This window comes from Cryptotermes secundus, unplaced genomic scaffold (genome assembly GCF_002891405.2).
Source record: "Cryptotermes secundus unplaced genomic scaffold, Csec_1.0 scaffold5, whole genome shotgun sequence".
NCBI classification, from domain to species: Eukaryota; Metazoa; Arthropoda; class Insecta; order Blattodea; family Kalotermitidae; genus Cryptotermes; species Cryptotermes secundus.
The window spans coordinates 2242200-2263548 of NW_019724742.1; the positions used below are offsets into that span (position 1 = coordinate 2242200).

Consider the following 21349-nt stretch of genomic DNA (forward strand, 5'->3'; position numbering starts at 1 on the left):
TCACAGATGGCAATGAGGTTGTCAACCTTACATGCCAGCTGCCCTTTACCCTAGGAAGATTCCTGGTTCTCATTTCTCTTAGAGGCTAAGTTGACCCCAGAGCCATAGTGTGGCTGGAAGGATTAGGTAAATTAAAAAAAAAAAAAAAAAGATGACCTCATTTGGATATGAACCTGCGATCTTCCGGCTTGTGGCATAGTGCCTCAACCAACTATGTTAACACATGCCCCCTGAAAATAGGAGATAATAAGTGAAAAGTAATCAGCAGTTGCTTTGTGTTTGAAGCATCAATAATCTGCCCATAAAGTCTCCATGCACTTCTACACACAGTGGTGGCAGCCCACTGTGTGACTGTATGGGCGAGCTTGAGCCCATCAGGTGACAGGATTGGTAGTGCATGTGTTAATTAAGTACAGTGCCATGAAGTTGTATGACGATTGGAGAGCTTCATGAATTTTTAGTCTCAGCAGGGGTTGGAGGTGAGTGGTCAGTTTCATTCTCTGGCTGCTCTGGTACCATTGGAAAGCTGATCGGCAGGTCCTATAGCACTGTACTGACTGAGTGATTATAAAGCTGCCAGTCCATACAGATGGGAATGCAGACCTGTCTGCACATTTTAGTTAGTCACATGTTTAGGGGTGGCAGTCTAGACTCATATTCAAGACATACTTGGTTCAAATATTGGCTAGCCTGAATTAGTCCCTCCAAGCAAATGTGAAGATAGGACCTCAGATTGGCTATTACTGTTTCCTTCCAGATCCTTTCCAATTTATCAGTCATTGTACTGTCTCGTGCTCTACGGTTTGCATACTCAAAAGCATCATTAAATAACACACAAATGAACAAACCAGTAACATTCCTGTGAGACACAGTTTTATTGTACATATTCTTCATTTCCAGAATCATTCCCTTACACATATTTTAATTCTTCTTGGGTGATGTTAGTAGTCCCTTGCTTGATGTTATGATCTGCTGTTTTCTCAGATGAACTTTAATTATGAATGTTCTGCACATATATTATAGATGTTTTGTTAAAAGTAGGACATGGGCATAAAAGGAAAGAAGTCGACTTAAGTGGAAATTGCTGTGCTGTTAGACACATCGTGCAGTATTTTCTGCTGTTTGTTGACTTGCATAACATGTGTTTGCTTATTTTGTTGTTAGATTATAGCAAATACTTGTAATTAATGATGAGTGTCATTTTGTGTTTGAATTCTCTTTGCGCTTCTCTGAAGATTTTTCTCAGATTAAGATATAGAAATGTTATATCCAAAACAAATGATAAATGGGGATTTCACTCTATGTAGCACAGTATAACACTGAGGAGTTCGGTATTATAAAATGTTATTCATGTACATGGTAAATAATATTTTGGATTCTTAATATAATTTGTTTTTTATTTTACCGTAACTAATAATTGCACATAAGCATGTGCCTTCCATGATGTTATTCTATTAAATTCAGTGATGTAGGTGAAACTGACTTCTTGTTAGAGTTATTATGTGTCCCTGTACTTGAGTACCATGTTATGCAGACATATGTGAGAGTGGAATGTGAGGGGTTGCTTTCAGCCACTTTACTGACCACAGAAAGAACCCTCAGTAGCCATAGAATTAGTAGCCGGGTTGGGCTGCACAAACACTCTGGACATGGTAGTGAAGACAGGTTTCTATTCCTGCAAGGAATTGAATCTTAGGTAGGCAGTCTGTTTAGAGACTGAGATGTTCCAGCTCATGGATTTAGTAAATGTAATGTGCCAGAATTGTAGAACTGTAATAAAATTCTTCACAGATAAACTGCAATCACCATACATATCAAAGCTTGACCGTAAGGAGCTGGAAGATCGTTACATGCGCCTGGTGGTGGACAACAATCATCTTAAGAGGGAGTGCAATAAGCAGGAGGAGAAGATAAAGAGGTACAAAGAAATTGTACATGTAAGCTACTATTTAGATTCATGCAGCAAATCTGTCAGTATGGTTTTAATCTTTTCTTTATATGCAGGGTCCATCAGAGACAACTGAAGGATTTTGTTTACAAATAATTCTGTATTAAGAAATACTGAAAGAAAGTTAGTGTAGTGGAACCACAGTATAATGAGTATGGCTTCTTTCTTGTGTTTTAGACTGGCTACAAAGCTACTGCGGCTGGTAGCAGAACAAAAACGTGACTTACCGACAGCAGCTCAGCGTCATGATCATGGTCTGGAATCTTTGGTTGAGGAACAACAGCAACAGATACGTGAGCTGCAGCAGAGCAATGGGCAACTTCAGGACAGACTTATGGTTCTACGTAACCAGCTTGTGGAACATACATACATGCATTCTGCAGTACATTGTAATTGGATGAGAAAGTCACAGTCATCATCCAGATCTTGTACTCGTTCTCATACTGGAACTTACATGCAAAGTTCTAGGCTGCAGAATGCTGTGTCATCAAATGAACCTCAAAAGTAAGCTCTTTTGCGCTGTATATGCAATGAGCCATTTAATGAAATACATAGAATATTATTCAGAATAACATCTGATGAGAACATTGCCAATTTCCAAACTCTGTGTTCCCTGTTTATTACTACTGTACATTTTCTTTACAGAAAGTGTGTGAAGTAAATCCAAGTCACAGAAGTTGTTTCCACATTTGCTTGTTTCATCTCAGAAAATACTGAACTGATTTCATTTAAATTTATGGGTTGGGCCCCACATTAAAAGCTGCAAAGCAAATTGAAATCTGTGCGATTTGAAGTTCTTACGATGGTGAAAATGAAGATTATTGTATTCTAGGATGTGATGCTATGTAGTTTGGTTGAAAGGTGCCAACTGCATCCATCTTCAGGATAGATACTGAAGCTGAAGGCAGAAGCTTCCTCTGAAACATTGATACCTTCCTACCAGATGATGTATCACATCCCCAGAGACAGCAATCTTCAAATACAGTGCTTTCAGTTAAGAAGGAAACTTTGCAACACCACTGACCCGGCCCAGCATTCCTCACAGATTGCTGCTGTAACCGCTGATAGCAGAATGAATCATTAACGCTGATAAACTCGCGCCGTTACAGTTACAGTTACAGCAGCAATCTGTGAGGAATACTGGGCCAGGTCAACGGTGTTGCAAAGTTTCCTCCTTGGTTGAACACCCTGTATTATTTCAATTGGTAACCCCTACTTTATGGCTGAAGTCAGATATTTTCTAAAAATTGGCACATGCTGTAAAGTATGTTTTGTTAAAATTTGGGGTACACGGTAGCGTAGTGGTTAAGGTACCATGCTACAAGCCGGAAGGTCACGGGTTCAAGTCCCGATGAGGTCATTGGATTTTTTTCAATTGACCTTATCCTTCCGGCTGCACTAGGCCCTGGGGTTTACTCAGCCTCTAACAGAAATGAGTACCAGGAATTAATTAAAATGATTTTCCTGGGGAGTGAAGTGCAGCCGGCAGGTAAGGCTGACAACCTTACCACCATCTTTGAGCCGATTGTCAAGGTAATGTGGGACCCTTAACGTCTCAGAACCCTATGGGCCTTCACAGCCTATTACAGGGATAGCTTTACTTACTTTTTTACTTTTGTTAAAATATAAATCTTTTTAAGCAGTTTTTTCTTTTCAATATTGCAGGTATTTAGCAAAATACAAAGACAATTTCTGACTTTGTATAGGGCAATTGGCTTTCTAACAATGCACCTTGTGTCCATAGTGTTATGTTACAGACACCACGCTTAGGTAAACTCTTCATGCTGGAAATGCGAAGTTAGCATGAAAAGAAAAGGAGAAAAGTGTACCCATATTGTTAGCACAGTTCAGTTTTAAGCCCATTCATTCATCTGCATATGTGTCATCATGTGATTCTTGTGACATCCATGTAAGGTAATGTTGACCTTGACACTCAACTTCTCATCATACGATCCAGCAGTCCAATGTGAGGTTTGTTTGTAACTCTGAACATGTCTCATTGACATCATGATTCATCCACATAAGAAAATCTGGACTTACAGATTGAACGCTGTTAGAAACCCACACTGATGATCCCCAATAATTTCGTCTGCATATGAACTTAACCTTGAGAGACGGATATTAGATGAAATTTTGTGTGAAGTTGATAACAGTGATATTCCCAATAATCACTACAGTCAGTTTTATTGCTCTTCTTGTAAACTGGTACAGTAATAGACTTCATCCACTACTTAGGCAATTCTTGCTTCTTGAAGATTAAAAGTTGGCACTTTTAAAGTAATTTAAAATCAACTTTTAATCTTTAACTTTTAGTTCCATATATGTCTTATATTCAAATCAACATCTAGATGCTGGAATATACATAGAAAGTAGTCATTTTAAGCCTGTTCATGTAGATATGTATACACACTTTACAATTCAGTAGTGATCATGTGTAAATCACACCACCTGAGGATAACCCTATAATGGTCAAAACGTGGTGGAACATAAAGTTAATAAATTGTAGTTGCATTGATGGTGGAATTTGTATTACTGGATATTGGCTAGTTATGAAGGCTAATTATATACGAAAGGGGACCCAAAAATAACCGGAAACGACCTGTTGCTCGTGCATGCTTTGTAGTTACGAGTTGTGCTGCTAGGTGATGTTAGCTGGGGGTCTCCCGCGACTGTTAGTGAGCTGGCGTCAGTCTGAGTTAAGTGGTTTGTCTGTGGTGCTCTGTTGTGTGCGTTCCTGTTTCAACCCTTTGGCGATTAGTGAGATGGCCGACCAGAAGGAACAAAGAGTGTGCGTGAAAGTTTGCTTTCTGTTAGGGAAAACTGCACTTCACTCTTCAAGTCGCAGCAAACATTCACACGGTTTTCTCTTTGGTCATCTCCGAGCAAGTGAGGAACAAATTTTGCAGACACCCGTCTCATGTGCAAACCTTCGGTTAAAATTCGCTGGACCGTGCTCCATGAGATGTTCGTTTCCTCAGAAAGTTGGTCAATGGTCTTTCGACGATCTTCATCAATTTCACGCACACTCTTTGTTGCTTCTGGTCGGCCATCTCACTAATCGCCAAAGGGTTGAAACAGGAACGCACACAACAGAGCACCACAGACAAACCACTTAACTCAGACTGACACCAGCTCACTAACAGTCGCGGGAGACCCCCAGCTAACACCACCTAGCAGCACAACTCGTAACTACAAAGCATGCGTGCGCAACAGGTCGTTTCCGGTTATTTTTGGGTCCCCCCTCGTAAGGTCATATGTGAAATTACAGACAGAATTGTTTGTAAGAGGTCTTTGCATTACATTAATCAGGTAATTTGGTTTTTGGCCATATTAGAATACTTAATTATTAAGTCCATAAATGGACTCTTCCATGTATCCCATAAATGATCTCATATTTTGTTGTAGTTAGATACTTCACATTGTTATGCTGTTGAAATATGAATTTCGCTGAGTTATCCAGTTCATTTTGTGTTTTTCTGAGGCTCTGTAAGTAACCTGGCTGTAAATAAGCTTCGTGTACTGCAGAGAATGGTGTTTGGAGTTTTGTGCACTATGTTATACAGTGCACACTTTCCAGTCTTGTTACATTATGTTGTCATGTCCAGATCTCCAGTCAGAAACTTTTGATATAATTTTTCCTCTTAATTCCCTCAGATGTTGCAGACTGTAGTATTTGTTTTTGTACTCCTGTCACGATGTTAATGTTGATATAGAACAGTTTGGGAAACATGTAGAAAAAAAAGTCTCATTTCCATATTAGTAGTTGAAGGCAGGGGTGCCCAAAACTTTTTTGATCACAGATGACTTATTGTGTGGCTTCTCTTTGGCAGACCACCTAAATATTAAAGTAAATATTTTAAGAATTTTGAATGGAACGAGAGCAAACTTTAGTCAACATTTACACCCCGTGACTTTTAAAATGAAATATGACAACAAAGAAAGTTCCATTGAAGGCCTAACTACATGTCACTTCCTACCGATGTTCTCTTGGGAACAGAGGTAAAACTGCATGCATTCTTAAATTTCATCACTAGATGGAGGTGATTGGTCAGTTCTATGCTCCTGCTTGCTTCACACCTCCAGGGAGAGAGTTCTAAGAGTGCACTGAACTGAAATTGCACGTATGCAAGAGGCAAGCTGGACAGAAAGAAGAAACATCTCCACTTGCGTTTGCATGTTTGTGTACAAACTCTATTCATCATAGACTCTGATCACTTTGAATTGCTTGTAGTTCTCAGGGGTCCAAAGTTCTAATGTTTGTTTTAGTATGTTCCAGCCAAATTCACAGTCAAATATTCTGGACCATAGAAATAAGGATCCTCGTCAGCCCCTAGGTACAGAAATGGTAGAAGACCATCAGGGACTTAATGATGAGCAAAGACCACCTGAAGTTCCAAACAACAATGCTGCTGTTGCACCACAAAACCAGAAACTCTCAGAAGAGACCATGAGACTGCATGAACAAATTAGCATCTTGGAACAGGTGAGTTGATGCGCATTATCTTCAAAATCATCACCAAACATGATATATGACAGTGCACTGAAAATTCACACAAGCACATTGAAATTGCAAAGATCGGAGATGATGGTACAGGCAGGAGAACTCTTTCATTATTGCCTCTCACTTTTTACTTGAGCCATTTTAATGTAACAGAATGTTAAATTAACAGTTCCTTCCCTTTCCATAGTTTTTTTCTTGTCTGTATCATGATGGATGATACTGTAATGTGTATAGCTAGGCAACAGCATGATAAACACCTTCTCAACAATAGGAAGAATGTTTATAGCTTGTTGCTAGGCAACAGGCAGTGCACAAATGGCCTTGTGAGGTAGCTATCATGTGACTCATGTTCTATGAGGTCTTCCTTATGCAACGATAGGACTGTGTTCTCCATGCGTGGTCGGTGTGGAGGCTATATAACGACAGTTAAAGATATAACAGTTTTCAGTTTTAAGTGCAGTTCCGTTCAAGTGAGTTTTTTTTTGTAGGAGACAGCCACGGGAAGTTCAGTTTTTAGTTCAGCAGAGTGCAGTTGAGTTCTAGAGTGACTGAACTAGAAATGGCAAGAGGACTTCATAGTGTTTTGAAGTGCTGGTTTTAGTATTGAGATCTCTTGCCAGGAGATAACTAGTGAAGATGGAGAATCCTAGTGCATATGCAATGGTGAACTGTAAAGTGTGTAAATCGGTGATATTGCTGCATTGACTGTAACTAAGAGAGGTTGTAATGAAAGTGCTAATAAATCCAATCCTCTGAACTAGAACCTGTGATTTTCATCACATGTACCACCCTACACATGACAATACTAATCTCTTGTGTTTCATTTATAGGTAGTCTGTATGTCACATTTTAGGTCAACCCATCCTTTTCACATCATAGGGTCAATAACTGAAGAATTTTTTAAAGTCATTGAATGGTCATATTCTTCATGTGTCAGTATTTCCATACAGCATCATACTAAACAGTAACATGCAACTTATGTTCAGCCATTTATTAGCTGATGCAGATACAAATATATCGGTGTAAAGATGCCCAAACAGAGCAGCCACTGAACAGGTTGGTCCTGAGGTAACAGTCTAGACTTGTATTTGGGAGGTGCTTAGTTCGAATCTTGGCCAGGACACCAGCTGCAAAGACTGAGTTTTTTTTATTTTCCTCAGGCCCTCCAGTATATTCCAGAATAGCACCTTGATTAGTCATGAATGCTTCTTTCCAATTCATTTTTCCTCTATCATCCTACCATCTAACACAATACAGTTTTGGGACTGAAAATGTCATTAAATAACCCATGGGTGAAGGGGGGAGAACAGTAGTTTCTAGATGTTATCATAAAATCTGTATTTGACACAAACATGCACACAGATTTTCTGCTGCAGTGCAAAAGTGACATGTTGTATGGATAAAATATTTGGGTAGCTTTTATTTAAAGTGCATTATAAGAGAAAATATTTAATTTGAAAATGTTTGTAGCCCTGCGTATATGTAGAAAATAAGCAGGAGGGTGGTATTGGCGGGATATTAAGTATGCAAGGGGAAAATTAAAAATGAGTTCAGAATTTTGTCCGGGGAATTTCAAAGAAAGTGATCATTTGGGAGACCTAGTTTAGAGGAGAGGACAATATAAAATGAGCCCTAAGGAAGTATGGTGCAAAGTTGTGGACTAGGTGCAGCCAGTACAGGATAGGACCAAATAATAGGTTTTTGTGTACACAGTAGAAGTCCTTTGTGTTTATAAAAGAAGGGATGTTCTTGACAAGTTGTGTAACTCATTTTCTTGAAGAAGATCCTATTCCATGAAATTAGTTAGCCATCTTTACATTCTTGTGAATACTCCTTGCATGTTACAGGATTTGGAGACACAGCGTGAGCAAAGCAGTGCTCGTATTACAGAGCTGGAGGATGAACTTGCCAATACTGTAGCTCAGAATCAGCAGCAGAAGGTTGCTGAAAATGTAGAGATGATTCGACTGCAACGCAGCCTTCAGCAGCAGTCAGCCCACCTAGCAGCACAAAGCGCAAAGAACCAGGTTTTAGAACGTGAAGTGGCACATTTACGCCAGGAGTTGGAGACTAAACAGCAAGACAGTGGTACGTGAAACTGAACTAACTCCATGGAGCTGAGCCCTACTTGAGAATCCACCGGTTGGTCAGCATCTCAAGAATTTACCAACACTTTATGGAACCCAAAGGTTCATTACTGTGTCCGCAAGGACCCTCCTGTGACCCCTATCTTGAGCCAGATCAATCCAGTCCATACCAGCCCATCTTATTCCTCTAAGATCAATTTTAATATTATCCGCCCACCTATGTCTTGGTCTTCACAGTGTTTTCTTTCCTTCTGGCTTTCCCACCAATATCCTATATGCATTCTTCTTCTCCTCATATGTGCTATATGCCCTGCCCATCTCATACTCTGTGCCAGTTAATGAGGATGTCTGGCATCTCATATAGGACACAGACTTCTGTGTCTTACTGGTCTGTATGCAAGTCTGTCTTTGTTAGTGACTAATAATACCACACAAGCTTTAAGATGTACAGTATTTTTAAACTGAAATGTGTAAATGTAATATGCTTTATGGATTACTGTGTTGCAGATGAACTTCACCATCAGCTGATGAATGAATGTCGGAAAGTGGTAGATTTGCAGCAGGAACTCCAAGGAGTGGCATCAAATTGCCTATCAGTTAGGGAGTTGCAGGAACAGATTAGAGACATTCAGGTACAGCCTGCATCAAGAATAGTTAAGTTGAGTTCAGTTAGACTCAGAGATAACTGAGTTCATATAAAGTCCAGTTACAGTAATTTGTATGAGCTGGAATAGCGTAGCTGGTATAGCCACTGGCTACAGGCTGGACGACAGGGGTCAGAGTTCGAGTCCTGGTAGGGTCAAGAATTTTCTCTTCTCCACGTTGTCCAGACTGGCTCTGACGTCCACCCAGCCGCCTACCCAATGGCTCTTTCCCCAGTGGTAAAGTGTCAGGGCCATGAAGCTGACCGCTCACCTCTAACTAGTGCTGAGGTCAAGACAAATGTGGATTTATACATCCACTCCCCCATATGCCTTCATGGCATAGTGCTTAATTAGTTAAGCACTATGCTTAATTAGTTAAGCACATGGACAAATTTACCTTTATCTTACAGTAATTTTTAGAGTCCATTGATAATTTAGTTACTAAGTCAACTGACAGCAAATTGGAGTGGGTTCAAACCCTACAATCATTTACAGTGATTTTTTTACCACCCTGAGAATTGACCTGGTATCAACCTACATAATGGATCTAAGGGGTTTCTTACCCAGGAAAAGGTGTGTTAGGATTGTACAGAAATGCACTGTCAATTTATGAACTGGACTGAACTGGTTAGGGATGGAGTTCAGTGGCAAGTTTTTCAGAATCAGTGATGGATTTCCATCATCCATGAAGGCACAGCATTTGTTAATGAACTATGTTACTATCAGTATTTCACAGGGGACATCCTGCATTATATTCTTATTCTCTGTAAAATGCACTTAAAATGGAATCTTCAATAATGCACTGGTGATTGTACATAACTACTAACTTGTGAACCTCTGTTTCCAGAATGAGCGATCTACCTTGAAGGAGCACAATGAACGCCTCTTGGCACTGATGTCATCAAGACAGATCCAGGGCTCAGAACAGGAGGTAGCTTTGCGTTCACAGGTATGAGCTGATTCACCGAAACTTCTAGAAGATGTGGGAGCCCGGCAGTCTCACAACCCTATGGGCCTTCACAGCCTGTTACAGGGATAGCTTTACTTTTACCTTTAGTACTGCTCTCCAAATTATACAACTGAGTGACAACATCTTCATAACATATTTTCTCCCTCATACCATTAGGAAATAATGTTACATGCAAATGCACAAGTTGATCTGTATGTGAAGAAGAGTTCTGTCTTCTGGCATACAACATGGTATAGTCAGTGAAAAATGTTTCCTTCATCTTCAGGGTCAAGGAATAAGTCACACAAGAAACCAGCATGAAGCAGGATCAAGCTTGCTTTTGAAAGCAAGCAGTACAGTAGAAGAGTAATTACTTGATTGTTTTGCATGTATTGTAACTGATTATTTGTGGTCCAGTAGAGAAAGTGATGATCAGCACTTTTATTCCATAACAATTAATGTTTATTATTAGGTGTCTCAGTTGGAGAGTATATTATCAAAGGAGCGGAGTGAACGTGCCCTGCTTATGCAGCAGATAGAACAGCTGCAGCTTGAGGCACAGGATCATGCTCATTTGCAGCTATGTGCTGGGCAGGAAAGAGCTCTACGCGTTCAGGTAGGAGTCGAGGACAAATGAAAGTAACATATATGTTGGCCACGTCATAGCTCAAGCAATTAGTCGCTGGCCTCCCACCGCGGCAGCCCGGGTTCAATCCCGGGTCTGGTCAAGTGGGATTTGTGGTGGACAAAGTGGTGCTGGGGCAGGTTTTCTCCAAGTACTTCAGTTTCCCCTGCCAATCTTCATTCCACCAATTGGTCCACAATCACCCTCACCTATCTGGGGCTGGTACAATAGGCCAGAAGTGGCCGCAGTACAAAGGATTAGTCCCACCCCACTAGCAATACAAAAAAAACATATGTTGTGTTCATGTGCAAGCCTTATACCAGAACTTTATAAAATGAATTGGTGTAACTGAGACTCAAGGGTTATGGAAATGGTTCACACAGGGATAAAACAGGGTTCCTTATAAAGCATCAGAAATAGAGATGTGAAATAAATAGCTGATGGCAAGACCTAGGACTAAGTTGCACAGAAGAGAGATAGATTGGATAGGAATGAAGGAAACTATAATAACCCATCCAGGTGGATGCTGAGTGTGACTAGAGTTGAGGTTTGGATTGGTAAGTGGGTTTATTGGACACTTACACTTGTAACTGCAAATAACTAGACAGTCTCACTGAGTTACACACACCAAAGATCACTGTAACTACAGCACACATAAAGTTTTCTCAGTCTTCACTAGCCATTGCTTAGTGGCAGTGTTGAACAGCGGATGTGCCCCTTCCTCTTGGTCCCGAACTGGCCCCAGCCTCAGGTACAGCTTCTCACAATTGTAACTCTCAACTGACTAAACCAACAACTCAGAGTCAGAGTTACTGTACAACTGGCAGTTTACCACCAGTCAGTTCATCTTGGCACCAAGCCCCTTAAGACCCATGACTAGTATTTTTTTTCAACTGAACACTTGCAGTTGTAGTGCTTATGTAACATCCTCTCTGACTAGATGGGTCTGTCATTTACAATTGCTTCTGGCCCTCGCGAATGCAGTCATTCTTGGGTCTGGGTCTTGCTGTACTCATGACCATATTTTACTGTCTCAGATTCAAGAATCCCCCAACCTGGAGGCCCTGGTCCCCATATTTATATTCCCCAGGGACAAGGTGACCTAGTTATACACCCAGCAATTGGGTTCCCTTTTTATTGCCTCCTACGACTCACACAGCTACAGTGGAGATATTCAAACCTGCCTCCACACAGGACTCAACCAACAACTGAACTACTAGTCCTCATTATATAGCCCTGACACAGACTGCACAGAAAACATCTCTTCCATTATTACATATTCTCTCATTTTTGGAAAACTGTGTTCACAGAGCTGTTCCCTAGCAACAGCTCTTACTTGGCAATGGATCTCATGTCACAAGAGCATTAAGTATGTAAAATAAGCATGTTTGTTTGTACTTATATGCATACGAATAGGTGCCACCTTGTGAGAAATGGAACAGTTTACACTTGATTTATGTACATGACTCCCCTTTACAAACTGCATATGAGCTCTCTTGTCAAAAGGATTTAAGAAGATTCCCACAGGATATTTACTTTTGTTCTGTTTCTGATATTACATCTGTCCTGAGAATCAGTATGTATATTGTAGATAAAAGCTGTAATGGAATGGAAGATGTTATTTATTTGCAGGTGGCACAGTTGGAGGCAGCATTATCAACAGAACTGAAGGAAAAAAGCAGCCTGTTGGAGACTCAGAATGAGATGCATCAGAAGATGCCTGAACCCCAACTCTCATCTGACACAGAGAATGCACTCCATATCCAGGTAGAGTTTCATTGTGAGGAATTATCATCTCCAAATTGTTCTGTGGGATGTTGACGGTCCAAGAGACAACCACGTGAAACTATAACAGGTGTATATATTATTTGCAAATGTACAGGATGGCTGGGAAGCCCTTTCAGTATATATACATAAGTTGTTCACAAGTTTGCTGGCCCTGAAAAGGGGCGTTTATTCGAACTTATGTTGTTCACATGATTTGCTGGCCCTGAAAGGAGCCATTTGTTCAACTGTGTATGCGTTAGTATAGTTTGCTGCTTTGTAGCAGACCAGGTCTTCTTTATGGCTGTTAAGCTGGTCTCGCTGGTCGGTAATGCGGTGCTGCATACACCGGTAGGATCAGCGGCCTATGATGCATGCGCTGGCAGAGCCCATTGTCTCAGTGTGGTTGCTGGAGAGTTACGACAGCTGCTGTTTCATGATGATGTCTGTTGATTGGTGGACTGGAGAAGAACTGATGGTAGCCAGTTTTGAGCTCTGCCTTTTATACCATGTTTGCTGGGCAGAGCTAGCGATTATGAGCAATGATTGGTCCATGCTCGTGTTGATCTTCAGGGGGCCAGACAGCGAGTGCTGTATAAATATGAGACTGACTGACCATTGGTCGCAGTGTGACTTGATATGCCCTGGGAGTGAGAATTCTTGGACTGTGGGAGTTCCCACATCACCTTTCATTTGCATATGCAGTAAACTGCCCCTTACATGGCATGTATACGAAGTTTGATGTTCCAGTGACATGAATCTGCAGTTGCATGAGAAGGACACTTACAGAAGTCCAATACAAAGACAGAAGACAGCCATGTCAATGTTAGATTTGAAAACCAACGCTTCAGAGATCTTCTCCATCTCTATCATTAGGGTCTATGCGGTGAATAACTGTATGTCGCTGATGTATATGTATATCTCGCAATCTCTCAAATCAGTGCCTCTTCCTACTGGTGTACTGTGCAGCAGGAGGGTGGAGTCAAACTGTGTGGTCACCCATCGAACTCTAAACTTTCACCATGTCACTTAACCTGGTATCCCTGTTTTCAATTATTTTGTTTTCCTCTGTGTCTTCTTAGGATTTTCCTGATCTGTGTGTGTTGGAGTGCCCTAATAATCTGGTGCTGGGATTCCGTGCATTACTGAGTTTGAACCCTTCCTCTCTGTTTATAATATTCGGATGTAATTTTATTGCTGTTGCTTCTTCGAGGTATTGAGCCATGTACTTTGGTCTCTTGGAACTTGATCGATGATAATTGATATAAACATAGATGTTCATATTCTTTGCAACTTTCACTGGTCTTAGTATGTGAGAATTCTTCTTAGCAGATATGTGGACCTTCTTTATATTAAATTTTCCCAGTTAACTGATAATCTTATATGAAGTTGACTGTTGAAACAGTAAAGATGCTACCCTAACTGTGTTCTGTTTTTCTATGTTTTTTATTAATGGCTCTGCTGAAGGCTGCGGCATTGTGCCCGTTCTGTCTGAATGTCTTTCCTTTAGGGCAGATATGGACCCGCTGCACATATATTCACTATGAAAGCTCAGAATCTTACATTTTGCTTTGTTTCTTGTGTGGGAGTCATCCTAGGTGACATAGCAGATTCTTAGATACCAGGTAACCAGTTACACTGTATTTTGCTGTAGGTTTCAAGAACCACTATCGGCAGCACTTGTAATGAAAACCATCCCACTGCTTCCACAAATTATATTAACCTTTGTCATCATACCTGATAACAGCTCAGAGGTTACTTGAACAGATGACATCATTCATCAGTCTGGGTAGCTTATTTGTTATTTTACATATTCTGGTAGGGTTCAGGAATGCAAATGGCCAAGGTTTATGGCATAGTTAGAGGGTAGGGTAAAAGGTAAAGTCCCTATGCTTAACTAATCAAGCACTACACCATGAAGATGTATAGGGGAGATGATATATAGATCCACGTTTTCTTAACCATGGCACTAGTTGGACGTGAGTGGCATCAGTATGTTTCAGAATTGTGCTGTGTAGTACACTAGTTGAGAAAATTGTAGTGAAACCCCACTAATTTGGAATTCATCATAATTCTGAGAACTTCTTTCTTGCGCATTACAACCTCGAGCCGCTGGAGGGATATTGAAACAAAAATGCTCAAAAATACATGGAACAAACTCATTAGCAATGAAGAACTAGAGTTTGCGCTTGAAGGCATAGCAGAAGATTTTCATGGAGCATTTGGAGGTGACAGAGTGACGTTCAAAACTGCTTAATAAGGATGAGGAGGGCTTAGGATACCAAAGTGCACCAAGAAGAAACTGCATAATGAGCTGAAGAGGATGCTTCAAATGAAGAGGATGAGGAAGACAAGAAGGAAGAAGAAACATCTGCAGAATTCAGATTTTCAGAAGTGAAAGAAAACTCGGACTCCATCATCAGTTTTGAGGTCTGTAACCCACAATACAACAAATGTTACCTCATGCTGTGGGAAATGAGGCAAAATGTAGTAAGAGAACAATACACAAGAGGAACATAAACCAAAATAAGTTCAGTTTTTGAACACGGTCTCAATAATTCTAAGTATGTAGGCTGCCTAAAATTATTTTAAGACTGATATCAGAACTTACACTTAACATTTTATGACAAGTAAATTTATTTTATGGTATGTGTTCTAAGTTTCAAAATGAAGTTTTATTTCCTAAGAAGACATATGAGGTCAGTTTTATAGATTCTTTGAACATGTTTTCAATAGCACTTCTATAATTCGGACTTTCACTAATTTGGATAAAGTTTCACTCCCACTGAGTCTAAATTAGTGAGGTCTTACTGTATTAGGATAACCACTAATGACAGATGAGACGGGCAGGACATGTAGCTCACATGGGAAGGACAGGGCTGTTTTAAAAATTAATTTTTGTGAATCCAAAGGGCAGACACCACTTTGGACATGTGTCCAGTGTCTACAACTAATAAATACATGAAGCATCAAACTCAATGTTTGAAAAACACATGCAATTTGAAATGGAACAGTATTTCTTAACATGAAAAAAGTCAATGCAAATTTGTACAAAAATAAAAAGTACTTATTTTTTTTATAAAATAAGGGGAGTGTATATACAGGATGTTTAAAAAATACACAGCATAACTTCAGGAATATGTTCCTCATAATTAGATAGTAAAAATAGTTTGTATCAACTTCACCCACTCACTTACTCACTCATGGAGCTGAGCCCTTCTCGAGAAGCTGTCAGTTGTGCAGTTTATATCAATATAGGTGTAAAAGTGTATAGCTTCCAAGTTTAGGCTTTCTAAAACTGCTGAATGATAAACTGAATTTCTGAACTCCCCAAGATGGTTACAGTCAGTCGGGCACAGTCTTGCAAAGTTTCTAAATCTTAATAGGAGAAGTGTACAGTAAATGTTTGTTAAGCGTGTGGTGACTGCAAGTTGTTGAGATGATGTACGCAAATAAACAGCTAGCAGATATGCATTTCATGTACAGTTTGGTGAATGGTATTGCTGTGGTGGCACATCGTTTGCATCAGGAAGGGTGTCCAGGATGAAGATGTTCAGATAGGAAAACATTTGTAAGTATCCATCTCCGCCTTTGTGAACATGGGAATTTGGCACCTTGTGTTGCCAACAGAGGATGACCCAGATCTATGACCCCTGAAGCAGAGGAGGATATTCTGGATGTTGTGACTGAAACTCCTGGAATCAGCACATGAAGGGTATCGGTGCAAATTGATGTCACTGATGTGACTATCTGGAGAGTGCTGTGAGAACAACTGCTGTACCCCTACCATCTGCAGTGTGTACAGGCCTTGACACTACAAGGTTACCCTGGGCAAGTAATATTCTGCCAGTGGTGCTTACAGCAGTGTGGTACAGATCTTAACTTCCCTAACTTTGTGATATTTACAGATGAAACACAGTTCACAAGAAACAGAATCCAGAATTTTCACAATCAGCATCTATGGGCAGATGAAAATCCACGTGCGATTCTTTCATCACATCACCAGCAGCAGTTCTCCATCAACATTTGGGCTGGTATTTGTGGTGATAATTTATTCGGACCCCACATACCTCCAAAGAGGCTTACAGGGCAGAATTACAAAGCTTTCTTGGCCTACATGCCATTGATCATTCATCAAGAACTGCACTTCATGCATGATGGTGCTTCCACACATTTCAGTCTCATTGCCTGCAGGTACCTGAATCGAAAGTTCCCTGGTCAGTGGATAGGTGGAGGGGGACCAATTGCTTGGCTTCCAAGCTCACCATATTTGAATCCACTGGAGTTCTACTTGTGGGGCCATTTAAAAACATTGGTATATTCATCTCCAGTGGATGATGTTGCAACTCTCCAAAATCAAATTGTGGCAGGTTTTCAGACAATATGCAACATGCCAGGAATTTAGGATTGTCCTCAGGCGACAATGAGACATCGAATTGAGGCCTGTATTCCGGCAGGAGGTGGACATGTGGAACATTTACTGTAAGGTAATGTGAAGAGCTGAATGTCATAGACAGGCCTTAAGAGCTCGGAAAGTATGCATTTCTGGACCTATGTTGATATAAAGTATTTATATTATCCACATATGAGGAACTCATTCCTGAAGTTATGCTGTGTATTTTTAAACACCCTGTATATGCATGTAAATATGGTGCAACTACATATTTTAAAGCTTTCTGACTCTGGGCTGTCTATTGAGTTGCAGATATTGAACAATATATTTGACAGTGAATTCAACATGATCACAGATATTATGCCTGTACATTCCACGTCCCAAAAGTTTCATGCATTGTGCGTATATACTGTTTTAAGGTAGTAATGTGCCCTTAAATAGTGTGTTTGTTGTACAATGGCAGGTGACACAACTTGAGACTAAACTGGCCAAAGAGATGAGTGATCGGGCGCAGATTCTTGAGAGTCTTGAAGAAGAAAGGACACAAGTAGCAGCCCTGAAAGTTTCCCACAGTGACTTGCTAGTCAAATTTCAGGACCTGCAGGCTCAACATGCCAAGATCGAGAGTCAGCTGCGAACAGTTCAGCAGGTAGACACTTCAGTAATGTTGTAAATTCCTGAAATTCTTTCTTTTGTGGTATGAGATGTTTACTAACCCATTTTCTGTTGCATGACATGTTGGCACATTCACACTCAGGTCCCTACCAGCACTGCCTGATTGTTTCGCAGCAGACACATAGCAGTGCATATTCTATTTAGAATGACATAGAGAAAATATAGGGCTACTATAAGTGATTCATTCTTTTTTAAAAACTCTATATTTTCCAAAGTATTACACATACAAATATGATTGATATATAAAAAGAACCATAAACTCACCAAGTGTATATTATGTGCACCAGTTGGCAGCACGAGATCAGTGTCTTTACAAAATGGCGAAAAAGCAAGAAGAATTTTTATTTGTTGGAATATGCGAGATGTTCGTCTGTTATAGCAGTGCAACGCGCATTCAAAAGAGAGTACGGAAAAGAACCGCCATGTAAACAAAGCATTTTGCGGTGGTATCGTCAATGTTCATCACTACCTAAACAATGAACTTCGGCATCACTGGATTGGGCATGTTGGTGAGGATGACGTAGCTCTGTTCACTTGGCCCCCCACATCACCTGATCTAACGCCTTGTGACTTCTTCCTTTGGGGGTACATTAAGGATTGTGTTTACATACCCCCAATGCCAAGAACACTAGTAGAGCTGAGGGAATGTATCAATGCTGCAGTGATGACCATTGACAGGATGATGCTACAAAATGTGTGGAACGAGCTTGACTACTGCCTGGACATGTGTCATGTGACCCAAGGGGCACACATAGAACATTTGTAGAGTGCAAAGAAAACTTGGTAAGTTTACGCTTCTTTTTATATATCAATCATATTTGTATGTGTAATGCTTTGGAAAATATAGCGTTTTAAAAACGAATGAATCAATTCTAGTAGCCCTGTATAGTAAAAGAGAAAAGTAAAGTTGAGGAAACCAGGGCTAGTGTGAAGCAAGAGCAATGCTCCCAAGCATTGAGGTCTCCAGAACTGTGCTGCTAGAGGATATTCTGTCTCAGCATTTAAATTTCATCTTTACCGCGTTAGATTTTACCTAGCAGTGCATAATGTCTAATAATTGATGGATTTAAATGAAAAATTGACATTTTATTCATTGCATGCAATATTGTGACATGAAAACCAGAAGAAATTTGTCCATTACTAGGTTACAGCATAGTAAACGTGATGATGTCATTAAGCAGGGAGCTGTTGCTTGCAGTGGCTGGTAAACAACACATGACATGATGTTTTCTATGTGATGAATGTCGTTTTGTGTGCAGGTCGACACAAGGCGATATAAATCACAGAGCTATTAGGCTTTAGAAATAAATCTATGCTGGCAGGTGACCTGAGTGCAAAACACCCAGACTTAGACAGCATCTTATTTCCTGATTCCTATTATAGAACCAGTCTTTATGTTTTGCAATTGTACCACGTTAGTGCTTGTTTCCCTTCCCCCTAGGATCCAAGGAGGCATGTCAGTTTTCATACTCCACCACGCGGTTCGTCTGTGTTGCCATCACATTCTCTGCTACGTGTTCCAACAATAGAACAAAGCCAACATGCTCAAACTCTTCATGAGAGATTGACTTCTAAGCCTGGGAAGAGTTTCTTCGCATTGTCTTCCAGTGCCTCATTTGCTGAAGACTTTAATATTTCTGCAAACAGGATGAATTGTGAGAAATGCCAAGGTTTAGAAAGTGCTGATGCAAGTGAGTCCATTCCTGACATATCAAGTGACAGTCGAACATCTCAGTTGTTATGTTCTGAAAGTAAACTGTCTGCAACATCAATCACAGATACAGAATCCAAGAATTCAGCCAAGGCATCCAATCAAGAACAAAGCCTTCAAAGGGAAGCTGTCAACTGTCATAGGGTTTCCTCTCAGTCTTTGAGTTCTTGCCATGCGTGTGAAAATTTGGTGTATATAACTGATAAAGAAGAGTACCCTAGTCTTCTAACAACAGATGAAATTTTGATGACCAATACAGAAGATACTTTCATATCAAAAAGTGATCACAGTGCATTACAACATGATTCACAGTTGCAAAAAAATGAGGAGGTAAGTGGAGTCAGTACTTACTTACTTACTTACTCATGGAGCTGAGCCCTTCTGGAGGAGCTGCCAATTCTGCAGCTACTCAAGAATTTCCCAGCATTTTATGGAACTCGAAGGTTCATCACCGTGTTCACAAGAGCCCTCCACTGGTCCCTGTCCTGAGCCAGATCTATCCAATCCATACCATCCCATCCTATCTCTCTAAGGTCCATTCTAATATTGTCCACCCACCTACGCCTTGGTCTTCCCTGTGGTCTCTTTCCTTCCAGCTTTCCCACCAATATCCTATATGCATTCCTCGTGTCCCCCATTCTTGCTACATGACCTGCCCACCTTATCCTCCTTGACTTGATCATTCTAATTATACTTGGAGAAGAGTACAAGTTATGAAGCTCCTCATTATGCAGTTTTCTCCAACTTCCTGTGACTTCATCTCTCTTTGGTCCAAATATTCTCCTCAGTACCCTGTGGAGTCAGTATTATGAGAAAAATCCACTACACCAATATTGTCATTAATTGGAAACACAGATAAATTGAAAACATTAAGTATTATTTAAACGAATGATTGTAAGTGTAGTAGCTAAAGTCCAGCCAACTGATCTGTGGTTCTGAAGTAAATAAATAATCAGTTGTGTGTTAGATGGAATTCTCACAGTAGATCCAGTGATTGGAACAAATGCTCTCCCAGGCTGCAGTTTGCACGCTGCTGCCTTAGAGGCTAAATTATATAGGAGTTAAATGTCGCAACTTGGACTAATTTTGTATGAACAGGAACATTTTATTAGTAGAATATTATTGTCCACCTTATTGAATTAGATATCTGTTGACAAACAGTCTGAAACTTGATTCTTAGTATTGGCCACCAGGTTAGATTTTTACAGAACTAAAAAATCATATTATATTAACAGTATAAAAGATTATTAGTGTCTAGTGCAATTGATAATGGTTTTTTCTTTTTTTAATCTTTTATCCTTTGCATGTTTCGGTCGGAGCAACCGTCTTCAGAAGGACATATCAATACATGCGGAAGCTACTATTACAATGTCATTGGTCATTATCAGTACATACAGACACTGCTGTTACAAAGTCATGAATATAAAATATTAGCCTTTAACACTTCCAGGATGTGCATGAATTTATTGAAATATTTATAAATTATTATAATTAGTCTATTTACATGTATGGTTTAAAAAATTTGTTAAAATCTAGAACCGATTTGGATCGTGTCCTTTTTACTCCTTCTCTTTAAAGGAAGATGAGTATCTACCACATCGTGGTTCCATTGTTTGAAGAATAGGACTCTGGTTGTTTGGGCCACACTGTGTTGTTACACAAGAAAAAGAAAATCATGATGGTGCTCCTTAACCCTGGTGTCATCAACAACATGTACCCAATGTACATATAACCACACCAACAGGGGATGTTGTATACTCCCAGCGTCATCAATCATAGGTCATCCTTGGCCAACAAAATGAAGCTGAAAATTTCCCTTGGTGGGAAATTAAATGAGTTGATGTTATGCAGGTACAGCACCCTGCTAATTCATTTGAAGGTTTGCCTCAGATATTGTAGCAAGGCGATGAGTCAGGATCCTCAACCCTCTTAGGAGGGCAGAGAGCCACATGAATATGCTGGTCACTGTAGCTGTTCTGCTGAAAGTGGCTTTGAGAATCTCCAGTTCATGATGTAGGGCATCACAGTCATGCACCGAGATGGAGAGTACAG

The 21349-nt window shown here is 40.2% G+C and overlaps 1 protein-coding gene across 5 annotated transcripts in view; it reads left to right on the forward strand.

Moving 5' to 3' along the window:
- Nucleotides 1-21349, forward strand: part of LOC111862686 (protein fantom) — a 35285-nt gene that overhangs the window by 857 nt on the left and 13079 nt on the right. For 3 of the 5 annotated variants that reach the window (XM_023848266.2, XM_023848268.2, XM_023848269.2), the window contains exons 2-11: nucleotides 1792-1918; nucleotides 2126-2452; nucleotides 6215-6431; nucleotides 8297-8537; nucleotides 9044-9168; nucleotides 10028-10129; nucleotides 10602-10745; nucleotides 12387-12521; nucleotides 17375-17560; nucleotides 19028-19627. In XM_023848266.2, the coding sequence (XP_023704034.1) occupies nucleotides 1792-1918; nucleotides 2126-2452; nucleotides 6215-6431; nucleotides 8297-8537; nucleotides 9044-9168; nucleotides 10028-10129; nucleotides 10602-10745; nucleotides 12387-12521; nucleotides 17375-17560; nucleotides 19028-19627 (2204 nt within the window). The remainder of the gene's footprint in view (nucleotides 1-1791; nucleotides 1919-2125; nucleotides 2453-6214; nucleotides 6432-8296; nucleotides 8538-9043; nucleotides 9169-10027; nucleotides 10130-10601; nucleotides 10746-12386; nucleotides 12522-17374; nucleotides 17561-19027; nucleotides 19628-21349) is intronic. The other 2 variants (XM_023848270.2, XM_023848267.2) reach the window with 2 other exon arrangements.